General features: G+C 42.1%; 1 protein-coding gene and 2 pseudogenes across 1 annotated transcript; all 3 read right to left on the bottom strand.

Moving 5' to 3' along the window:
* On the bottom strand, positions 2272–3290 carry ORYCUNV1R-PS1600 (vomeronasal 1 receptor oryCunV1R-ps1600 pseudogene; annotated as a pseudogene).
* On the bottom strand, positions 2367–3290 carry ORYCUNV1R1561 (vomeronasal 1 receptor oryCunV1R1561). The gene has a single exon (NM_001167248.1). The coding sequence runs from the start codon at positions 3288–3290 to the stop codon at positions 2367–2369; it is 924 nt and encodes a 307-aa protein (NP_001160720.1).
* On the bottom strand, positions 18207–18662 carry ORYCUNV1R-PS1533 (vomeronasal 1 receptor oryCunV1R-ps1533 pseudogene; annotated as a pseudogene).
* Between the last annotated feature and the right edge of the window lie 2309 nt (positions 18663–20971).

The raw sequence follows: 20971 nt of genomic DNA, 5'->3' as shown, positions 1-20971 counted from the left end.
GGCTCAGCTCATGCCTCATAATTATTATTTTTAAAAAAGATTTATTCATTTGAAAGGGAGAGTGACAGAGACTGAAGGAGAGACAAGGGATATACCGAGATAGAGATAGAGATGACAGAGATAGAGATAGAGATGATAGAGATAGAGATGAAAATAGAGTTGGAGGGGGCCAGTGCTGTGGCATATTGGGTAAAACCGCCACCTGCAGTGCCAGCATCCCATATGGGTGCTGTTTCGAGTCCTGGATGCTCCACTTCCAATCCAGCTCTCTATTGTGGCCTGAGAAGGCAGTGGAGGATGGCCCAAATTCTTGGGCCTTTGCACCCACGTGGAAGATGTGGAAGAAGCTCCTGGCTTCTGGCTTCAGGTTGCTGCAGCTCTGGCCATGGCAGCCATCTGTGGAGTGGCCAGTGGATGGAGGACCTCTCTCTCTCTCTCTCTCTCTCTCTCTCTCTTTGCCTCTCCTCTCTCTGTGTAACTCTGACTTTCAAATAAATAAGTGAATCTTTAAAGATTAATACAGATGAAGTTGAGATAGAAAAATCAAGAATTTATAACAAGCAGAATGCAAAGAACACGATAAATTGCTAAATCTAATAATCAATATAGACATGATATTAATTATAAATAGATGATTCCTATGAGTGTCAGACATTTTATTATGTTCAATGGTAAATATTTTCAAAATATATAGCTAAAAAACCTGGCCCAGTACCAGCCATCATGGCCATCTACAGGGTGAACCAGCTGAAGCCCTCTCACTCTGTCTCTCCTTCCGGTCACTATGTAACTCTGACTTTCGAATAAATAAATAAATATGTTTTTAAAAAGGATTAAAATAGAAAAAACAAAAATATATATATACTTATATATACCATGTAATTTGCCATCATTTATACAATCTATAATTAAAAGGCATAAAATATTAAAAACATTTAAATTAACTTGGAATAAATTAAGGTAAAGTTAGGAAATTGAAAATGTGCAACCCATGAGTATATAAGAAATGAATGACTCTAATCTCAAATGTATACACTTTTCTATCAACCACTTTTCTATCTAATCCTGGTCAGGGCACCAGATTCTGTCCCAGTTGCCCCTCTTCCAGGCCAGCTCTCTGCTGTGGCCTGGGAGTGCTGTGGAGGATGGCCCAAGTGCTTGGGCCCTGCACCCCATGGGAAACCAGGAGAAGCACCTGGCTCCTGGCTTCTGCCTTCATATCAGCATGGTACACCAGCCACAGCGTGCCAGCCATGGTGGCCATTGGAGGGTGAACCAATGGCAAAAGGAAGACCTTTCTCTCTCTCTCTCTCTCTCTCTCTCTCTCACTGTCCACTCTCCTGTAAAAAAAAAAAAGAAAAAGAAAATGTTTAGGCCAAAAATGCTACAGGAACCAAATGGATTCATGTCTTACAACTTCCAAAGGTTCCTCCCTCACTTACTCCACCACAGGATTATTTCCTGACTTGAGAGACAGGAGAGGGCACCATGAGACCTCCTTCCTGCCACTCTGCCCAACTGGCATCTTCACATGACAGAAATAATGGATGTACAGATCCCCAACCAATGCTATTTCAACTCTGCAGAATATCTGTTTTCAACAGGCAACATTCCCTTGAACTCTGGAAACTCAGGGAAAACGTCCACTTAAATGAGCAATTCCAGTTCAGTCTGAATTCATCTACATGCAAATGACTACTATTTCTCCAGGAATATCAACACACTAATACTCTGAAACTGAACTACCCTCCAGTTAAACTCCATGCTCTTCATGATTCCATGGGAGAGTTCTTATTTCTTCAGTACCTTGAATGATGTCTCGAATTGTGTCCGTATTTGATGGAAACATCCCTGCCCTTCCACAGCCACTTCATGCCTGGACATTTTACTGTGCCAGATGAAAGTTACACTCCCAAGGATTGCTCCATGTCACCAATGGATCAATTGTTTTAGCCCTACATAACCTCTTAGCTCCTCCATTGTGACCATTAATAGAATTTCACTTACATAGGTATTACTGTGATAGTATCTCACATTTTTCTTTAAAAATACTATTCAATAGAGGCAGGAGGGGAAGAAGGGTGGGAGTGTGGGTTAGAGGGAGGGTAGGGTGGGAAGAATTACTATATTCCTAAATCTGTATTGATGAAATGCATGAAGCTTGTATACCTTAAATTTTAAAAATGAATAAAATGTGAATTCTATAAAAAATAAAATTATTCAATTTACTGTTATTTTCAAGCAGAACTCAACTGTATCATAGGCCAGGTTCTTGTAAGATGACTCCTTCTTGAAATGAATTTTGTGTCTGAGGAGGACTGAAAAGTATGCAGTCAGCCACTTCAAATATCCATAGAGTTTACTTCTCAGAGCACGGAGGACTTTGCTGCTATGATCAAGGGAAGGCAGTGTGTGGGTACCCTGGAGTCATAACTCATGAGAATGTAGGGGCTGATGGCAGGGAAACACCCAGCTATCAGTGTGGAGGCTTTCACCAGCCACATTTTGTGAATACTGAAAAACACTAAAGAAAATTGTAGAATGGAGGACAGGCTGCACAGCAGTACGAAGGTGCTCACCAGGACAAGGATGCTTTGTGTGGCCCTGGATCCTGGGGAAGATCTGTGGGAGAGAGCATGTATGTATTGGACCTGCTGCTTGTGCCTGTACAGGATGAAAACCATGAAGCTGCTGGCCCAGAGCATGAGCCCCACAAACACAACATCACGGAATAACATCAGTGCTATGTACAATGAGTCAGTGATTTTCCCATGAGGCATAGCAGAACAGTAGTCATAATCCTTTATCCTTGTGATATTATTGTTTTGCCATTTGCCGGTGACACGCACAAGTACCATGACATTAAGCATCATGTTCAGAATCCAGCAGAGAATAGTGGAGGAGGCAACATACTTGGGAGCTTTTACTTTAAGCCCCATCCACCTGGAGCAGGTAGGACTGATGGTGATGGCCTGGAAGACACTCAGGAGGCAGGTGCTGCCAATGGACACATCCCTGCTCACTCTGTGCACATAGAACACAAGTTTGCACCCAGTATCATCGAGGAAATGCTTCATCCCCAAAGCTGCCATGGTTTGGGGGACTCCTTTTGAGAGAATGACCAAGGCATTGGCTACAGTCAGGTGTTTGAGAATCAGATCTGTGAGCCTAAACTTGCATCCTGTGAAATAAAGGATGAGATAATGGAGAAGAAGAGAGGAATTCCCCAGAATCCCAGCCAGCGTCTGTACTAGAAAGACCATTGCTGTGGCCAGGTCCCTCGAGGCCATGCTGTCAGTTCCCAGCCTCTGCTGTTCATCTTCTGAGTGAGAGAGAATCCTGCAAGAGAATATGAGGCAGGGACCACACAGTATTCTTGTTTTACTTGAAAAGATACAGAGAAGCTAAGTAGGGAGAGTAGATGATGTGTCTAATCTGAACAACATGTGTGGCTCAAGAGGGGGCTTGGAATTAGCAGGCTGATCAAAGCAGTGCACTCGATGGTGATGTCACAGACCTGTTGGCTGTGTTCTTCACATAATGCAGTGTCTATTTAGTCATTCTCATACCTGGTGATTTTATCTTAAATAGCTGATTTTATTACTTTGTCTGTAAGTCTACATGACTGTATAAGGATTGAAGCTGTAAGTTAATACCAGCTATGAATAAGATTTAGATATCTTAACATTCAGATTTAGAATTATGAAATAATTCTGTAGGGACCCATTCCATTTAAAATTCTTTTTAAGAATGCATAATTGCCTGTTTATTGAGATGGGCTTTGACAAGGATTTCTTTTTTTTTTTTTTGCAAGATCTATTTACTTTATTATTTGAAAGTTAGAATGAGAGAGAGAGAGAAAAAAAAAGTGAGAGAGGAAGATTCCATCCACTGGTTTATCCTCTGGATGGTTTAACAGCTGAAGCTAGGCCAGGGCAAAGCCAGGAGCCAGGAGTTTCTTCTAGGTCTCCCACATGGCTGCAGAGGCCCAAGCATTTGTGCCATCCTCTGCTGCTTTCCCAGGTACATTATCTGGGAGCTGGATTGGAAGTGGAGCAAACATGAATCCAGCCAGGACCCATATGGGATTTTGGTGCAGCAGAAGGCAGCTTAACCCACCATGCCACAGTGCCAGTGACAAGGATTTTTTTTTTATGTCCAAATAGAATTTTCACCTCTCACAGGAATCACAGAACACTTTGCTTCACCCTAAACTATGTGATATGAAATGCCAGTATATGATGAAAGAGTGTAGAGTACAAGCTAAACGTTACTATTTTCAGATCGTGTACTTACATGGATTAATACTTGTCACATGTAAAATCAGTAGAACTCAGGGGAGATTTCAAAAACATACTAAATTATAAGCTATCCAGTAAAGAGAATATGTAAGATAGTAAAGAGAATATGTAAGATGTTAAAATTTGCATATTTTATAAGTTGAAATTGTAAATTTGGAAATTGAGTGAAATATATTAAGATCAGAGACTTTAGGAGAGGAAATTTTGTGCCTGAGAGCTGCTATCTGCAATCCCGTGTGTAGTGTTACCACTTCCTCATGTGCCCACTGCATAAGATGAAAATGGGAAACACTCTCTCCAGTATCAGGAGACCATGGATGTTCTCAGAAGGAAACAACCACTGTCTCTTTAAATAATTCTAGCACCCGGCATCACAGGGTGCATCTCCTCCCAGCAGGTGCCTTCCGAACACTCCAGGTCTGCACAGCACCAGGTGGTTCCTGGGGGTTCACATCTCTGCTGCCAGCTTGGTGCTCTGAGTGCACTTTTGATGGGTTGGTTTCAAGGTGCAGCAGGTTAACCACCTCCTATGATGCCAGGTTCCTCTCTGAGCACCAGTTCAAGTCCTGGCTGCTCCAACTCTGGTTCAGCTCCTTGCTACTGTGCCTGGGAAAGCAGAGGAAAATGGCCCAAATGCTTGGGCTTCTGCCACCCACATGGGAGACCTGGTAGGAGTTCCAGGCTCCTAGCATTGGCCTGGCCCAGTTGTTGTGGTCATTTGTAGAGTGAACCAATGACTAGAAGTTCTCCTTAACTCTCTATCTCTCACTCTCTCTTGGTGCCACTTACTCAAATAAATAAATAAATCTTTAAAGAAAAGATAGTGCATATTCAGGTATCCTGAAAACACAGTGTAAATATGATAGGGTAGAATGAACAACAATTTAATGTGGAACTGAAATCCTTAAACCTATTAAAAATAAACTTCTTATATTAATTTAATTTAATCCCACCCATCAGGATAATTTGGATAGCCTGTTTTTGTAGTCAAAACCTAATGTTATTCTTACAACCAATTTTATTTAAAAATATAAATTTCCTCAAAAGCATATGTTACTCCATTTCATTGATGGTAAAAGGCATTTTTAAACAGAAAGAAAGCCTAAACATCTCCTGTATCTTAGCAGCAATGGGTTTCATGAATAGTTAGGGCCATCTTCTCACTGGATGACTGGGCACGGCCCCTCCCTACTTTCCTGCTGGACTGTGGTCTTTACATTTTTCATTTGCTGAACTCTGTGTGGTACAGCATTATGCTTTGAACCATAATGTAAGTTAAAAATGCTATCTCAAAAACAATAAAGAAAACATTAACTTGAAAAAAAAGTTGATAAACCTGTAACATAAACGTGCTTTTACAGGAGCAAGGCTGTTTCCTTATGACCTTATTTTAACCATAGAACAAAATTTATTAAAGTTTTCAGTGTGAAACATGTAAAAATTAAGATTTAAACATGAAAATGGGCAACACAACAAGGGTCCTTTGGTTTATAGTAAATGGTACAACTGCTTTTGGAGGCTGCTGTCAGGTTAGGCTCTCATCTCTCTACAAGCTCTGCTCAGGCTACAGAATGATCTCTGCTTCCTGGGGGGCCATGCCAGCAGGCTGGGTTCCAAATGCAAACCCCCTTCTAAAAGGAGCTCTTACCTGGCTGCAGACTTGCAAAAGTTGGCTTCAGACTCTCTGTCTCAGGCTGCAATGGCAAACACCTGTTTCCTCTGATAAGGAGAGCGAGGGCTCAGGGTGATGTTCACAGCACCAGTGCTTGTGTTGGTGGGATGGAGACCTTGGGAAATGGTGTGACATAATGTGTAGTGTCACCTCCCCTCAGAGCAGCCATTATCTTATCACCTGTCCCTACAAGCAGAGGACAGGCCTGGGGCAGTGAGGATATTTGTGAAAAATGTTCCCCAGTTCCTTGTGTCCAAAAACCAATTAGAGGTTTGTAGTTGCCATCTGCCAAGGGACTGTGGCAGTGTCTGAGAGTCTCCTTCATTTTCCTGGTGCCTGGAGACAGACCAGTCACACAGGGAGGCAGTAGCTCCTGCTGGGGTCTGCGACAAGAGGGGCTGCCTCATGCTCATGTCTTACTGGATTTTGTGATGCCTGAGAAGTTTTCCTATTCCAAAGTGTGCTTTTCCCCAAAATCTTCAGGCCACTGAGCTGATGAAACATTTAAGTTAGCAGACAATTATAACAGCACATCCTCTGAGAAGGATATTCAATGGGAAACAAGCAAAATAAGAAGATGGAATTTCTCTTGGAAAGCATCGGACTTTTGCCCACAGCTCAACCTCACTGCCTGTGGAAATGCAGGAGCATGACAGTGTGTTTGTAACAGAGCAGGGTGATGTGAGGGCCCAGGGAGGGGCCAGTGGTGCACAGGAAGAGATTGGGGGGTGTGACACGATGTAATGCAGAGGGAGAAATGGGAAAGAGGGTCCAAGGAATGAGAGTGTTGAATACACAGGGAAGTCAAAGTGTGGGGTTGATGCTCCAAGGTGTCAGGTGTGCAAGGTGACTGCACAGGAAATGGTGTGTGCGATTCAATGAGGTGTGCATGGGGTCATGGGAATGAGACTGTTCAAAGGGATGGCTCCCAGTGTATAACATGGTTAAGAGCAGAGTCGGTAAACAGCACATGAGACTTAATGTCTATGAGAGGCAAAAGGATAATGACAGAGAGGCTGACAGGTGCCACATGTGGGTTCTAGGGGCGACCTGGGGCCCAAGGCAGAGGTGGAGGGTGGAGGAGGCATGGAACCCAGATGATGAGCAGGGATCACAAGCACAGGGAGACAAAATGGGAACAGGCTGTGAGATAGGCAGGGAGGGTGGTAGAGATGGTAGTAACAGGAGCAGAATCTATGGTTCAACCAAACGCAGTCATCACTGCCTTGCACCCTTGGTCGTCCCTCCTCCCTTTCTTCCTCTCCCTTCTCTCCCAATTCATTGCAGAAGCACATGTAGTGACTTGTACCCAGAGCCCCCTCTTCCCAGCTGCCCTCTGGGCATCACCAAGGCCCTAGGACTGGGCATCAAGGACCATTGTGCAAGCTGGCAGTACACTTGGTACCCAAAGAGCCCAGCTCCCTCATGGGCCCTTGCAGAATGTCCTGAGAGACCTGCCTTGTGCTGCTGGCCCTACATTTTTTATCTCCAGAGTCCAGTTTTTCCTTGAGTCTTCACTGCAGCTGTTCCCTGTATTGTGAGTCTTGGTGCCAAGTGTGATCAGTGCAGGTGCTCACTAATGTGATCAGTTAGTCATTTCCTCCCCAAAGTCTCTATCCCCAGCTCCATCTTCGTTTCTCAGAGGAGCTCAGAGGAAGACAGAGATCAGGGTGCCTGCTCCTCCAGCTCCTGGGGAATCACTATTTCTTGACACCCAGACACAGTAATAAATAAAGGGAAAGAAAGGACTTAAAATTTCATGAATGAAATTTTCAATAAAAATTACTCACTTTCATGAAAGGAATTGTGTTGCTTATGAAATATAGCTTTGTTCTGAAACAGCTGACTTCTGTAGCCAACTCTCATCCTACAGAAGTCCAGACAATAGTGCAGCCTTCCCAAGAGGAAGGGATGGACAGTCTTCAGTGGGCACAAGCAGTGCTGTGAGATTGATGGGTATGTGAGGGGTGGGGCTGCCATTCTTTAGCTTGAAGCACATGGAAGTGGGCTGGAGGCTGCAGCGCCAAGGTGGATAAATCCCAGCCTGGCCTGGCCACGTGGCAATTTCTCATTGAGGGACCCCAGATATGTTTATGGGTTCCCCACATTTTTGGGCAGCTATTTTTAGCTAACTGGGTCTCCATCCTGGCTTTGCTTTATGCTGGTTCAGGTGGTTTCTGTTTTTGCAGAGGGTCAGTCAACTCCTCTGAGGCTGGAGCTAGGGTGGAACATTAAGAAAGTGGCCCAGGAGAACCTAATGTGGAACAGAACTTCCAGTGTTCAGCATGGTGATTTCCTGACCCATTTCTGGGGACTGGATCCAGGTTGTGTTCCACTAAGGTAGTACATGGCCTGCTGTGCATGCACTGATGGGGTGGGTCAGTCTAGCCCATGTTTTCATGACTACAGCCTGATTCTTGACCATCACTGGAAAGGCAAGGGAAAGCCAGGAAGGATGCTTGTCTGTGACTCACTCCGGGCTGGGATCATGACTTGAGAGGTTGACAGGAGGGACAGCAGGGCTGTGTTTTGGGCCTATTGGATGCACAACAGCATTTATGTTCGTAAGGTTGAAGAAAGCACACTTCCTTTTTTTTTACTTTTATTTAATGAATATGAATTTCCAAAGTACAGCTTATGGATTACAATGGCTTCCCCCCCATAACGTCCCTCCCACCCGCAACCCTCCCCTTTCCCTCTCCCTCCCCCGCTTCCATTCACATCAAGAATCATTTTCAATTCTCCTTATATACAGAAGGTCAGTTTAGCATATATTAAGTAAAGATTTCAACAGTTTGCACCCACATACTAACACAAAGTGAAAAATACTGTTTGAGTACTAGTTATAGCATTAAATCTCAATGCACAGCACATTAAGGACAGAGATCCTACATGGGGAGTAAGTGCACAGTGACTCCTGTTGTTGACTTAACAAATTGACACTCTTGCTTATGGCATCAGTAATCACCCTACGCTCTTGTCATGAGTTGCCAAGGCTATGGAAGCCTTTTGAGTTCACCGACTCTGATTATATTTAGGCAAGGTCGTAGTCAGAGTGGAAGTTCTCTCCTCCATTCAGAGAAAGGTACCTCCTTCTCTGATGACCTGTTCTTTCCACTGGGATCTCACTCACAGAGATCTTTCATTTAGGTCTTTTATTTTTTTTTTTCACCAGAGTGTCTTGGCTTTCCATGCCTGTAATACTCTCATGGGCTTTTTAGCCAGATTCGCATGCCTTTAGGGCTGATTCTGAGGCCAGAGTGCTGTTTAGGACATCTGCCATTCTATGAGTCTGCTGTGTATCTTGCTTCCCATGTTGGATCGTTCTCTCCCTTTTTTATTCTATCGGTTAGTATTTGCAGACACTAGTCTTGTTTATGTGCTCTGTTTGGCTCTGAATCCTATCATTATGATCAATTGTGAGCAGAAATTGATCACTTGGACTAGTGAGATGGCATTGGTACATGCCACCTTGATGGGATTGAATTGGAATCCCCTGGTATGTTTCTAACTCTACTACTTGGGGCAAGTCCGATTGAGCATGTCCCAAATTGCACATCTCTTCCCTCTCTTATTCCCACTCTTATATTTAACAGGGATCACTTTTCAGTTAAGTTTCAACACTTAGGAATAACTGTGTATTGATTACAGTATTCAACCAGAAGTATTAAGTAGAACAAACAAAAAAAAAATACTAAGAGGGATACCGTATTAAGTTGTTCATCAACAGTCAGGGCTATGCTGATCAAGTCACCATTTCTCATAGTGTCCATTTCACTTCAACAGGTTTCCTTTTTGGTGCTCAGTTAGTTGTCACTGATCAGGGAGAGCATATGATATTTGTCCCTTTGGCACTGGCTTATTTCACCCAGCATAATGTTTTCCAAATTCCTAACAGGGATCACTTTTCAGTTAAAATTTAAACACCTAAGAATAATTGTGTGTTAATTACAGAGTTCAACCAATTGTGCTAGAACAAAAAAAAAAACTAAAATGCAAAGAGTATTACATTGTACATCAACAATCAGGACAAGAGCTGATCAAGTCACTGTTTCTCATAGTGTCCATTTCACTTCAACAAGTTTCCCCTTTGGTGCTCAGTTAGTTGTCATTGATCAGGGAGAACATATGATATTTGTCCCTTTGGACTGGCTTAGTTCACTCAGCATGATGTTTTCCAGATTCCTCCATCTTGTAGCAAATGACTGGGTTTCATTTTTTTACTGCTATATAGTATTCTATAGAGTACATATCGCATAATTTCTTTATTCAGTCTACTGGTTGATGGGTATTTGGGTTGATTCCAGGCTTTATCTAATATGAATTGAGCTGCAATAAAAATTGAGGTGCAGACTGCTTTTTTGTTTGCCAATTTAATTTCCTTTGGGTAAATTCCAAGGAATTGTATGCCTGGGTTGTATGGTAGGGTTATATTCAGGTTTCTGAGGAATCTCCAGACTGACTTCCATAGTGGCTTAACCAGTTTGCATTCCCACCAACAGTGGGTTAGTGTCCCTTTTTCCCCACATCCTTGCCAGCATCTGTTGTTGGTAGATTTGTGTATTTGAGCCATTCTAACCGGGGTGAGGTGAAACCTCATTGTGGTTTTGATTTGCATTTCTCTGATTGCTAGTGACCTTGAACAGTTTTTCATGTCCCTGTTGGCCATTTGGATTTCCTCTTTTGAAAAATGTCTATTGAGGTCCTTGGCCCATCTCTTAAGTGGGTTGTTTGTTTTGATGTTGTGGAGTTTCTTGATTTCTTTGTGGATTCTGGTTATCAACCCTTTATCTGTTGCATAGTATGCAAATATTTTTTCCCATTCTCTCGGTAGCCTCTTCACTTTCCTGAGTGCTTCTTTTGAAGTACAGAAACTTCTCAATTTGATGCAATCCCAAATGTTAATTATGGCTTTGACTGCCTGTGCTTCTGGGGTATTTTCCAAGAAGTCTTTGCCAGTACCTATATCTTGCAGGGTTTTTCCAATGCTCTCTAATAATTTGATGGTGTCAGGTCGTAGATTTAAGTCTTTAATCCATGTTGAGTGAATTTTTCTGTAAGGTAAAAGGTAGGGGTCTTGCTTCATGATTCTGCACGTGGAAACCCAGTTTTCCCAGCACCATTTATTGAATAGACTGTCCTTACTCCAGGGATTGGTTTTGGATCCTTGATCAAATGTAAGTTGGCTGTAGATGTTTGGATTGATTTCTGATGTTTCAATTCTGTTCCATTGGTCTATCCATCTGTTTCTGTACCAGTACCATGCTGTTTTGATAACAACTGCCCTGTAGTATGCCCTGAAATCTGGTATTGTGATGCCTCCAGCTTTGTTTTTGTTGTACAAGATTGCTTTAGCTATTCGAGGTCTCCTGTGTCTCCATATGAATTTCAGCATCATTTTTTTCCAAATCTGAAAATAATGTCTTTGGTATTTTGGTTGGTATGGCATTGAATCCATGAATTGCTTTTGGGAGAATGGACATTTTGATGATAGTGATTCTTCCAATCATGAGCATGGAAGATTTTTCCATTTTTTGGTGTCCTCTTCTATTTCTTTCTTTAAGGTTTTGTAATTTTCATCGTAGAGATCTTTAACGTCCTTGGTTAAGTTTATTCCAAGGTATTTGATTGTTTTTGTAGCTATTGTGAATGGGATTGATCTTGGAAGTTCTTCCTCAGCTGTGGCATTGCCTGTGTATACAAAGGCTGTTGATTTTTGTGCATTGATTTTATATCCTGCTACTTTGCCCAACTCTTCTATGAGTTCCAATAATCTCTTAGTAGAGTTCTTTGGGTCCCCCAAATAAATAATCATATCATCTGCAAAGAGGGATAATTTGAGTTTTTCCTTCCCAATTTGTATCCCTTTAATTTTTTTTTCTTGCCTAATAGCTCTGGATAAAACTTCCAGAACTATATTGAATAACAGTGGTGAGAGTGGGCATCCCTGTCTGGTACCAGATCTCAGTGGAAATGCTTCCAACTTTTCCCCATTAAATATGATGTTGGCCATGGGTTTTTCATAAATTGGAAAGCACACTTCTAAATGATATTGTTCAATGGCAAGGACTGTCAGGAGGTTTTATCATTAATCTCTTCCCCACTAAGTCTTCACCTCCTTTTTCTTGCACTGTCTAGAATGTGGGGAGAGCCAGGTCCTAAGCTTCACATTCTTGCTGCCCATGCAGGCACCCATGGTAAGCCCCATAGACCTGGGAACTTTCAGTCTGTTTTTCACCTATCACCTCCTCTTCCACTGAACCACAGAAGATAGGAAGGTGAAAGGGTCACTTGTGTCCAATAGAGCTACTAAAGTCACTGTTTCTCCTTCCAAAAACTCCCATGAATCTGCAGTTTGGTCTTTAATGCTGCCAAAGTATGAGAAGAGAGGAAGTGACCAGGGAACACAGTGTGTGAGAACAATTCTGAGCTAGAAAGGATGGCACAAGCCAGGCCCATCCGATTAGTGTCCAGCAGCTTGCTGCCAGCTTTCAACACAAAGAATGGTGCCACATTTTCAGATCTCTGAAGGTCTCAGCTTGTGAACATTCTAAGCATTTTCAGGTTGCATATTTCAATCTTATTTCTCAAACCTTATGAACAGGAGAGTTGTCGCTCCCCCTCTTCATGGAGGAATGACACTAAACCCTGCCTAGGTTTCCTATCCGAGTCACGGCACCATTATGTCGCTCCCCCTCTTTGTGGAGGAACGACACAAGACCCTGACTAGGCTTCATATCTGAGTCACAGCACCATTATGTCGCTCCCCCTCTTCGTGGAGGAACAACACAGGACCCTGCGCTGTTCTTTTGTCTGCTCGGCCCTCCCCGGGTTTGCTGCTGGTTCTTCCCGGGTTGGCTACTGTCCCTTCCACCTCCGTGGAAGGGCGGTTCCCCCTGCCACTTTCCCCTCTTCCGCGGGGGAGCGGCACACCGCTGGCCGGCTCTCTCAGGGGCTGCTCAGGTGTTCCTTCAGATAGATGTTCCTCGTGCATGTTGTCTCTCTTCTCCTTTATAGTCCTCTTCCACCAATCCCAACTCTGCTACCCACACGCCGAGTACACTGCTCTCCTGCAATCAGGAGCAGGTCCTACAGTTTATTGGTTGAACTGGAGGCAGCTGTGTAGAAGCTGTTTGCTCCTCTCCCAGCGCCATATTGTGGGAGAGCAGATGCATAGAATAAGTCTTAATTCCAGTAACAGTCTAGTCTGAGTTGCTCCCCAAAGAGAGTGGAGGGTATTATTCCTCCTTGTCCCCCATATGGTAAACAAATTTCCTCCATGTACCATAAAGTATTCTCATTCCCCAACCCATCCCAAAAAGGGTCCTTGTACTTCTCATTTGCAGAACATCATGTCTCTCTCAGTATCCTTTCTTTATCAAAACTGTTAGAAATGTATTGGGCCTTGAAGTGGGGTGTGTTATTTTTGTAATTTTGGTCTTGTGTACAGTCTGACTTTATGCCCAGTTATTAAACTACTGACATATTTGGAGGTGATTTGTTATGTGAAAATCCTTGAAAAGATATTTGGAACAGAAGATAATAAATGTTGGAGGTAATAGCAGTGACTTATGCAGGAAATGACCCTCCACAAGGTAGATCTCTGCTGTACAAACACAAGAGAATTAATCATCATAACAAAAAGAGCCATTAACTTTCTGAACACAAGACCTTGTTTTTTTTTAAGATTTTATTTATGTGTTTGAAAGACACAGCAATAGAGAGAAGAAAACACAGAGAGAGAGGGAGAGAGAGAGAGTGAGAAAGAGGAGAGATTTGGGTCAAGTAAGAAGTGTGTGTAATTCTCCAATGCACCAAGCAACCAATAGAGACAATAAGGACAATACAATAGAAAAATTGGACAAAATAAACCAAACAAGGCCTCCAACCAAGGATATCTGAATTCATTCAATGTGTTAATAGGTAATAAACTTCCTTAGTAATAAAAAAAAGTTCAAATAAAACCATTACTTGAAAGTATCGTACACCAACAAGAGCTAAAAATAAAATGATTGAAACTTGTAAGTGTTGGCAGATTCTAGGTAAACTAGGAGTTTACACAGATCGCTTGCAGGTTACTTGTGGAACTTGTTAGTAAAGCCATTAAGCCTTTGCCTCAAATATATATCAAAACTTATCCCCAAAATATAAAAAATATAGTAAATACTGCAACAGAATGAGAATTTTGGTAAAAGAATACAAAGGAAGAAAAGCTTTTGGAAGTATTTCACAGGATCTTTTATGTACCAATGCCATCTCACTAGTCAAAGTGATCGGTTTCATTTCAAAATTGATCATAATGAAAGCATTAAGAGTCAAAATGATCACATAAACAAGACTAGTGTCTGCTAATAATAACTGATAGAATAAAAAAGGAGAGAATGATCCAACATAGGAAGCAGGATACACAGCAGACTCATAGAATTGCAGATGCCCTTAACAGAATTCTGGCCTCAGAATCAGCCCTTAAGACATTCAGATCTACCTGAAGGGCCCGTGAGAGTATTTTAGGCATGGAAAGCCAAGACACTCTGGCAAAAAAAAAAAAATCTCTGTGAGTGAGATCCCAGTGAAAAGAATGGGCCATCCTGGCATCCTGAGAGTGCAGTAGAGGATGGCCCAGGTCCTTGGGCCCTGCACCCACATGGGAGACTATGAGGAGGCACCTGGCTCCTGGCTTTGGATCGGTACAGCAAACCAGCCACAGCGCACTGGCTATAGTGGCCACTTCAGGGGTGAACCAATGGAAAAAGGAAGACTTTTCTCTCTCTCTCTCTCTCTCTCTCTCTCTCTCTCTCTCACTGTCTAACTCTGCCTGTCAGAAAAAAAAGGTCATCAAAGAAGGAGGTGTCTTTCTCTGTAGGGAGAAGAGAACTTCCATTTTGACTAGGACCTTATCCAAATGAGATCTGAGTTGCTGAACTCAAAAGGCTTCCATAGCCTTGGCAACCCATGACAACAGCCTAGGGTGATTACTAACGCCATAAATAAGAGTGTCAATTGTTAAGTAAACAACAGGAGTCACTGTGCACTTACTCCCCATGTAGGATCTCTGTTTTAATGTGTTGTACAATGTAAATTAATGCTATAACTAGTACTCAAACAGTATTGTATACATTGTGTTTCTGTGTGAGTGTCAACTGTTGAAACCTTTACTTAATATATACTAAATTGATCTTCTGTATATAAAGATAATTGAAAATGAATCTTGATGTAAATGGAATGGGAGAGGGAGCAGGAGGTGGGAGAGTTGCAGGTGGGAGGGAAGTTATGGGGGGGGCACTTTAATCCAAAAGCTGTCCTTTGGAAATTGATATTTATTAAATAAAAGTTAAAAAAGAAAGCAACAACTCAAAACTATATGTACACTCTGTGTTTGTGACTATGTTAAAATGCGCAATTACAGGATTTCAGAGAAAGACCATAGGTTCATTAATAAAATGTAAATATTTGACATTTTAAATTTTATGAGATAATTTTCCTCTAAATTCTGTGCAATCAAATTTATTGTGAAGAAAAAAAAAAGATAAACCAAGGTAAATCTATGGCCCAATGATCTCCCCACCATTTATACACACAACAAACCTTCACAAACCTCTGCCAAAATATGAATTCTGAATTTACTTCTGGCACTGTTCCTGGGAGTCCAACCTGAAAATGACTCAAGCAGTGTTGTGCCTGAATCAGTTGTTCTATGTTCACCTGGTGGGCCCTTCTGCAGAGAAGTTGATGAGTATCTGGACAAATGTGACAGTACAGTTAAAGTTATGAGCAACATAAGAAATGAGAAAAGCCCACACAAGTCATTGCTGTGTTGTTTCAATCAGAACACAATGGCTGGAGGCAGTCTGCCATCGTGATCCTCAGGGGATGTGGGAGGTGCTAAGGGGTGAAATGTGGTGCCTGGGGTGAGGGAGGGCAGCCACCTTCTAGTTCTTGATCCAGAGAAGTGTGCAGCTGTGGAATTTCAATGAGATGTCAATTCCAGACCTGTGTGTGTGTGTGACATTAAAATGATTACCATAGATTTTTAAAGTTTGAAGGTTATTGATAGATTACTGCTGGAGTGCCATCACATTGTCCAGGGGGAGTTAAATGTATTAGGAACTACACTGTGACTAACTATGAGAAGTATCAAATGTTTTCCAGGTTACAAACAAGTAGATTCTGAAGATAGAACTGTCAAAGTGAAAACTGAAATACCCATACAGATAGGGGTTTTCAAAAGCTTTGTGGAAAATGCATGTAACAACCACCATCCTTGACTTTCAAACATGTTTTGCACCAAAATAAACTTATCACTTAATTTCATTTTCCTAAGAACGTTTTTGAGGTACCCTTATCATAGTTTAAATATGTGGATGAAAAGAGTACAAACATTCCATGAACATTCATCTGCTGATTAGGCAACATCTTATGAAAATAAATAATATGTAGACTGTTTAAAAAAAAGAACTAAACTAAAATAAAATTAAAAAGTAAGAAAATTATTTATTCTACCAGGGCTCCCACAAACCAGATACTGGAAGCAGGCTAGTAGGCTGGTCCAGATACAGGGGCTGGATGACCATTGGCCAAAGACCTCTCTCAGAGTCTGTGTGAATAAGCCCCCTTCCTTATGCCTGTATTCAGCCTAGGTCAGGCACTAGGAGTTTCTCTCCTAAAGGAAGTTGGAGCTGAGCTTGTAGGGGAAGCTTTGCTTTAGGTGAGTGAGAGCTGCATGTGTGCTGTGGTCATCTTGTCTGCTGGGATTCCCTGGGCCAGGACTGGAAATCCCCAGGCTGGGTTGTTTCCTACAGCTGAGAGACAGGAAGTGTCATCCCTGCCAGGCCTCCAGGGGGCCTTTAGCTGTCATTGACATTACAGTCAGGATTTGTCTCCTATAATGTCCTACACATGGGGACACGTACATCAGAGTAAGTAGGCAGTGGGGTGAACACAGCTGGTGTTATTCTTACTGGCACTGCTTTGTAAATCTGATTTTGTGCCTTTCCAGTATTAATGATTTACAGCATGCAGATGTAATTTGACTTCATATATCTACATGTGTACATACAAAGACACTTAGAAACACAAAAATATTTGTCAGTGCACTTGGAATTAAGCACCAGGTGGGGGCAGGAAGGAGACTGGCTCCCAGTGCCTATTTGGTCCTGAGTTCAAGGCTAAAGGAAGGTCCCGCCATAAACTTATTTCCTCACCTGGGAGACAGGGGAGTGCACATGGAAGCTGTTTCTTGCCACACACCCAACTGGCCTCTTCACTGAAAGATACAGAAGCTCCCCCAGCAGATCTCACCTCCATGCTGGGATGTTTGGACAGTGTGCTCTGTCCCTCAGCGTCATTCATAAACAGCAGAACATGCTTCATGCTACCCCGTGCCCCACTCCAGATCATACGGGCCATTTGTACATGAAAATGATTGAAGTAACCAATCTCCTTCATAACATCTGAGTTCAGAAGACTCATCCCCTACATGCACAGAACTACAGGATCCTCAAGGCTTCCACTCTGGGAAACTTCACTTTCTCTCCACTAACGTCCATGCTATTCATTGTTCCATGGAGAATTTGTTCATTTTTCTGTATTCTGATGCCCACATGAAATGTTGCCCCTGATTTATGGATCTTTTGTCACATTCTCATAACTTGTTCCCTTCTGAAAAATTCAGTATGTCAGATTCAGGTGACTCCTATAACTTCTTACCCATTTCTACATTTCTTGATGAGGCAGGAACACTAATAATACAATATGGGAATCCACATGATAATTACATAGCGAGTCATTTATAATTACTAATACATTCATTCTTTATTTAGAGCAGAAATTCAGTCTTTTTTGTTTACCAAACTGTTCCTTGTACTGTTTTAAGAAACATGCTTAAACATTCAGAGGGCTTCAAGAATAAAGAACTCACATTGTGTTTGCCAGGCATTTGGCCTAGCAGTTAAGTTTCCATACAAGAACATATCTAATATCGCAGTATCTGGATTTGAGACCAGCTTTGACCAGAACTCAGCTATCTGCTAAGGCAGACACTGGGAAGTGGTGTTGATGGCACAAGTAATTCAGATCTTGGCTCTGACTTTGATCCGAACTCAAGATAGATGTTTGGGGAGTGAAATACAATATAGAGAACTCTGTGTCTGTCTCTCAAGTAAATAAATGAATAAATTTTAAAAAGCATCAGAGAACCAACCATTGTGAGTACACATACAATTTACACATTCATTCTAAGCAGGGGATTCTGTATACCTCGAGAAGGTAAAAATGAGCCTAAGCACCCTGGAGTCATGGCTCATGAGAATGTAGGGGCTCACAGTTGGGAAACTACCAGCGATTAGTGCAGAGGTGTTCACCAGCCACATACTTGGATTGTTTAAAACAATCAAGCAAATGTGAAGGATGGAGGAGAGAGTGCTCAAAGACACAAAGGTGCTCACCAGGATGAGGATGCTGTGGGTGGCTCTAGACTCTGGGGAGGATCTGGAGGGGATGTTGGTCCCATGGATGTATTGGACCTGCTGCTTGTGTCTGTACAGGGTGACAACCATGGAGCTGCTGGCCCACATCAAGAGCACCACAAAGAAAATATCTCTTAATAACACCAGTGCTACATACACTGCTCCATACACTGTGAATCTGTCACTAATGACTGAATAGCAGTAGCCATAATCAACTTCCCTTGTCGTATTTTTGTCACTCCCATTCTCAGTCACATGCACAGGTACCATGACATTTAGTATCAGGTTCACCATCCAGAAAAGTGCAACAGAGAAGCCAATGTACTTGGGAGCTTTTGCTTTGAGCTCTGCCCATCTGGTGTTCCTGGGACTGATGGTGATGGCCTGGGAGATACTCAAGAGGCAGGTGCTGCAAATAGACACACCCCTGCCCACCCTATGAACATAGAACACCAGTTTGCACCCAATGTCCCTGAGGAAATGCTTCATCCCCAAAGCTGCCATGGTTTGGGGAACTCCTCTAGAGAGAATGACTAAGCAGTTGGCTACACTCAGGTGTTTGATGACCAAATCTGTGGAACTAAACTTGCATCCTGTGAGGTAGAGATAGAGATAATGGGAAAGAAGAGAGAAATTCCCCAGGATTCCTGTAAGAGTTTGTGCTAGGTATATCATCCCCATTGTCAAATCTCTGGTGGCCATCCCATCATCTCCCAATGTCTGATTATTGTCTCTGAGTCCTGTAAGGGACATGAGGCATGAGGTACATATATTAATGTCAACCAAAATACCACAGTCTCCATTCACAATATTCCCCACTTAATTCATTGACACTTAGCCATAGCTGCTTAATATGTTTATTTATATCATGTTTTAAAAGAGTTGAATATGTAACTAAGGCCACTTACAAAATATACTTACAAATATGTGGTGTCTTGAGAGTAATTCTTGTATTCCTAACTCAATGAAAGGCAGCAATATTCTTTTCATTTGAAATAAAATTATCCCTTAGGTGGCTATAGGCCAGCCATTTGTCTAAATTTAAACTTCTTAATGTATAATGTAATGTGTTGAATTGAACTTGGATGGTCTTATGAGAGAGTAGGTTAGTTAACCATCTTGCTATTCTTAGAAAACTAGTTAGCTGTGTATTCAAATAACACATATTCTTACATATTTATTATGCTGCCAACTTATTGCAGACTCGTGCTAATTGTTCACTTTTTTGTGCCAATTTAACTATACATAAGGATTTACAGCACAAAGCAATGTAAATATTGATTACACATTTGTGTATATTTTGAAGATGTAAATCAATGTATTATGTTATTTTTTCTGATGCACTCCTTGAAAATTTGTATTTTACTAAGTCAAACCAGTACTATTTTAGGAAGGCAATGCGAACAGTATTTGGCTTTTGTAGCACTAGAACCTGATACCCAAGTGCTGATCATATGTTCTGCTGTAGACTATGGGACAGGAGACACCGTCTGTGATGAAGTCATGTATGGTGGAAACTAAATATGACCACTTTACTATCTGTGCTTCTTTTGTGACTCATAGTGAATTAATGATTAAATTTTCCATAATAAAGATGTTTAAAGGTTACTGAGTACTAGAGTGTGTAAACTCACATGGAATATCTAGGGTGTCCAAACTGTGGAGCTTGTAATTGACATGAAAATATTCCCAGCTCAGAACAAATGCTGGAAGACACATTCATACATGGCAGCTGCCAGGTGACGTCCTTCTCTACAGGACATGCCTCAGTGGCTTAAAGTCTTCCCTCATGTAAAAACAGCAAATATATCACCATCTGCAGAGTACAAATGATGTTTTCAGTAAGAAACAGTCACTGACTTCAGTGAGGATTCAGACAACGGAGTTAGAGAAAACCTTGCTATTCAAGCAATACCACGGGAATCCACAGTTTCTTCCAGGATCATAAGATTCCTGTAGGAATCTCCAAGTCTTTATCATAAGCATGTGACAGATAGATGTGCATTTCAATTCTGAAAGTGGAGTCTATGATTCATGTCCAGTAGATGGAACAGCAGATTTACAGGGACCTCAGTCCTGAAATACATTAGCACCAGATTTCAGGGTTATTTTTTTGAGATCACGAACCCATGTCATTGAGGATGACACTGAATTACATTAGGGGTCCCCAGGATTGGAGTAGGGAGTTGGACCCCCATCTCTCTCCTAGCTCAGCTCACATCTCAGAATGCTTCCTCCTTCCTGTGAGGCTGGGGCACAGGACCAGGAGCAAGCACAGAAGAATCCCCTTTCTCACCTCATCACTCACCCAGACTCCAGAGATGCCTCCCTGCTTACAGCTTCTCTCCTTCACACTGACATGGAAAATCCCCAGTTTCTTTCAGAGTCCAGGACAAGCATTGGCACAAAAGTCACCACAGTTGTATGGAGTGGGGTGGAGGCAGCTGGAGCACTAGAAATGTATTAGTGTCTGTGACCTCATCTCTCTGCTGAACTGCAATTATCTTTTCATCTGAAGCTGCAGTGAAAGTAAA

Source organism: Oryctolagus cuniculus, chromosome 18, assembly GCF_051225735.1.
Source record: "Oryctolagus cuniculus isolate XC-2025 breed Fujian yellow rabbit chromosome 18, ASM5122573v1, whole genome shotgun sequence".
NCBI classification, from domain to species: Eukaryota; Metazoa; Chordata; class Mammalia; order Lagomorpha; family Leporidae; genus Oryctolagus; species Oryctolagus cuniculus.
The sequence above is the reverse complement of the archived record's forward strand: the minus strand, read 5'-3'. Positions and strand labels throughout refer to the sequence as shown.

Excerpts from the sequence above, each read along its gene's own strand:
- ORYCUNV1R1561 (NM_001167248.1), bottom strand. The coding sequence starts at position 3,290 with ATGGCCTCGAGGGACCTGGCCACAGCAATGGTCTTTCTAGTACAGACG.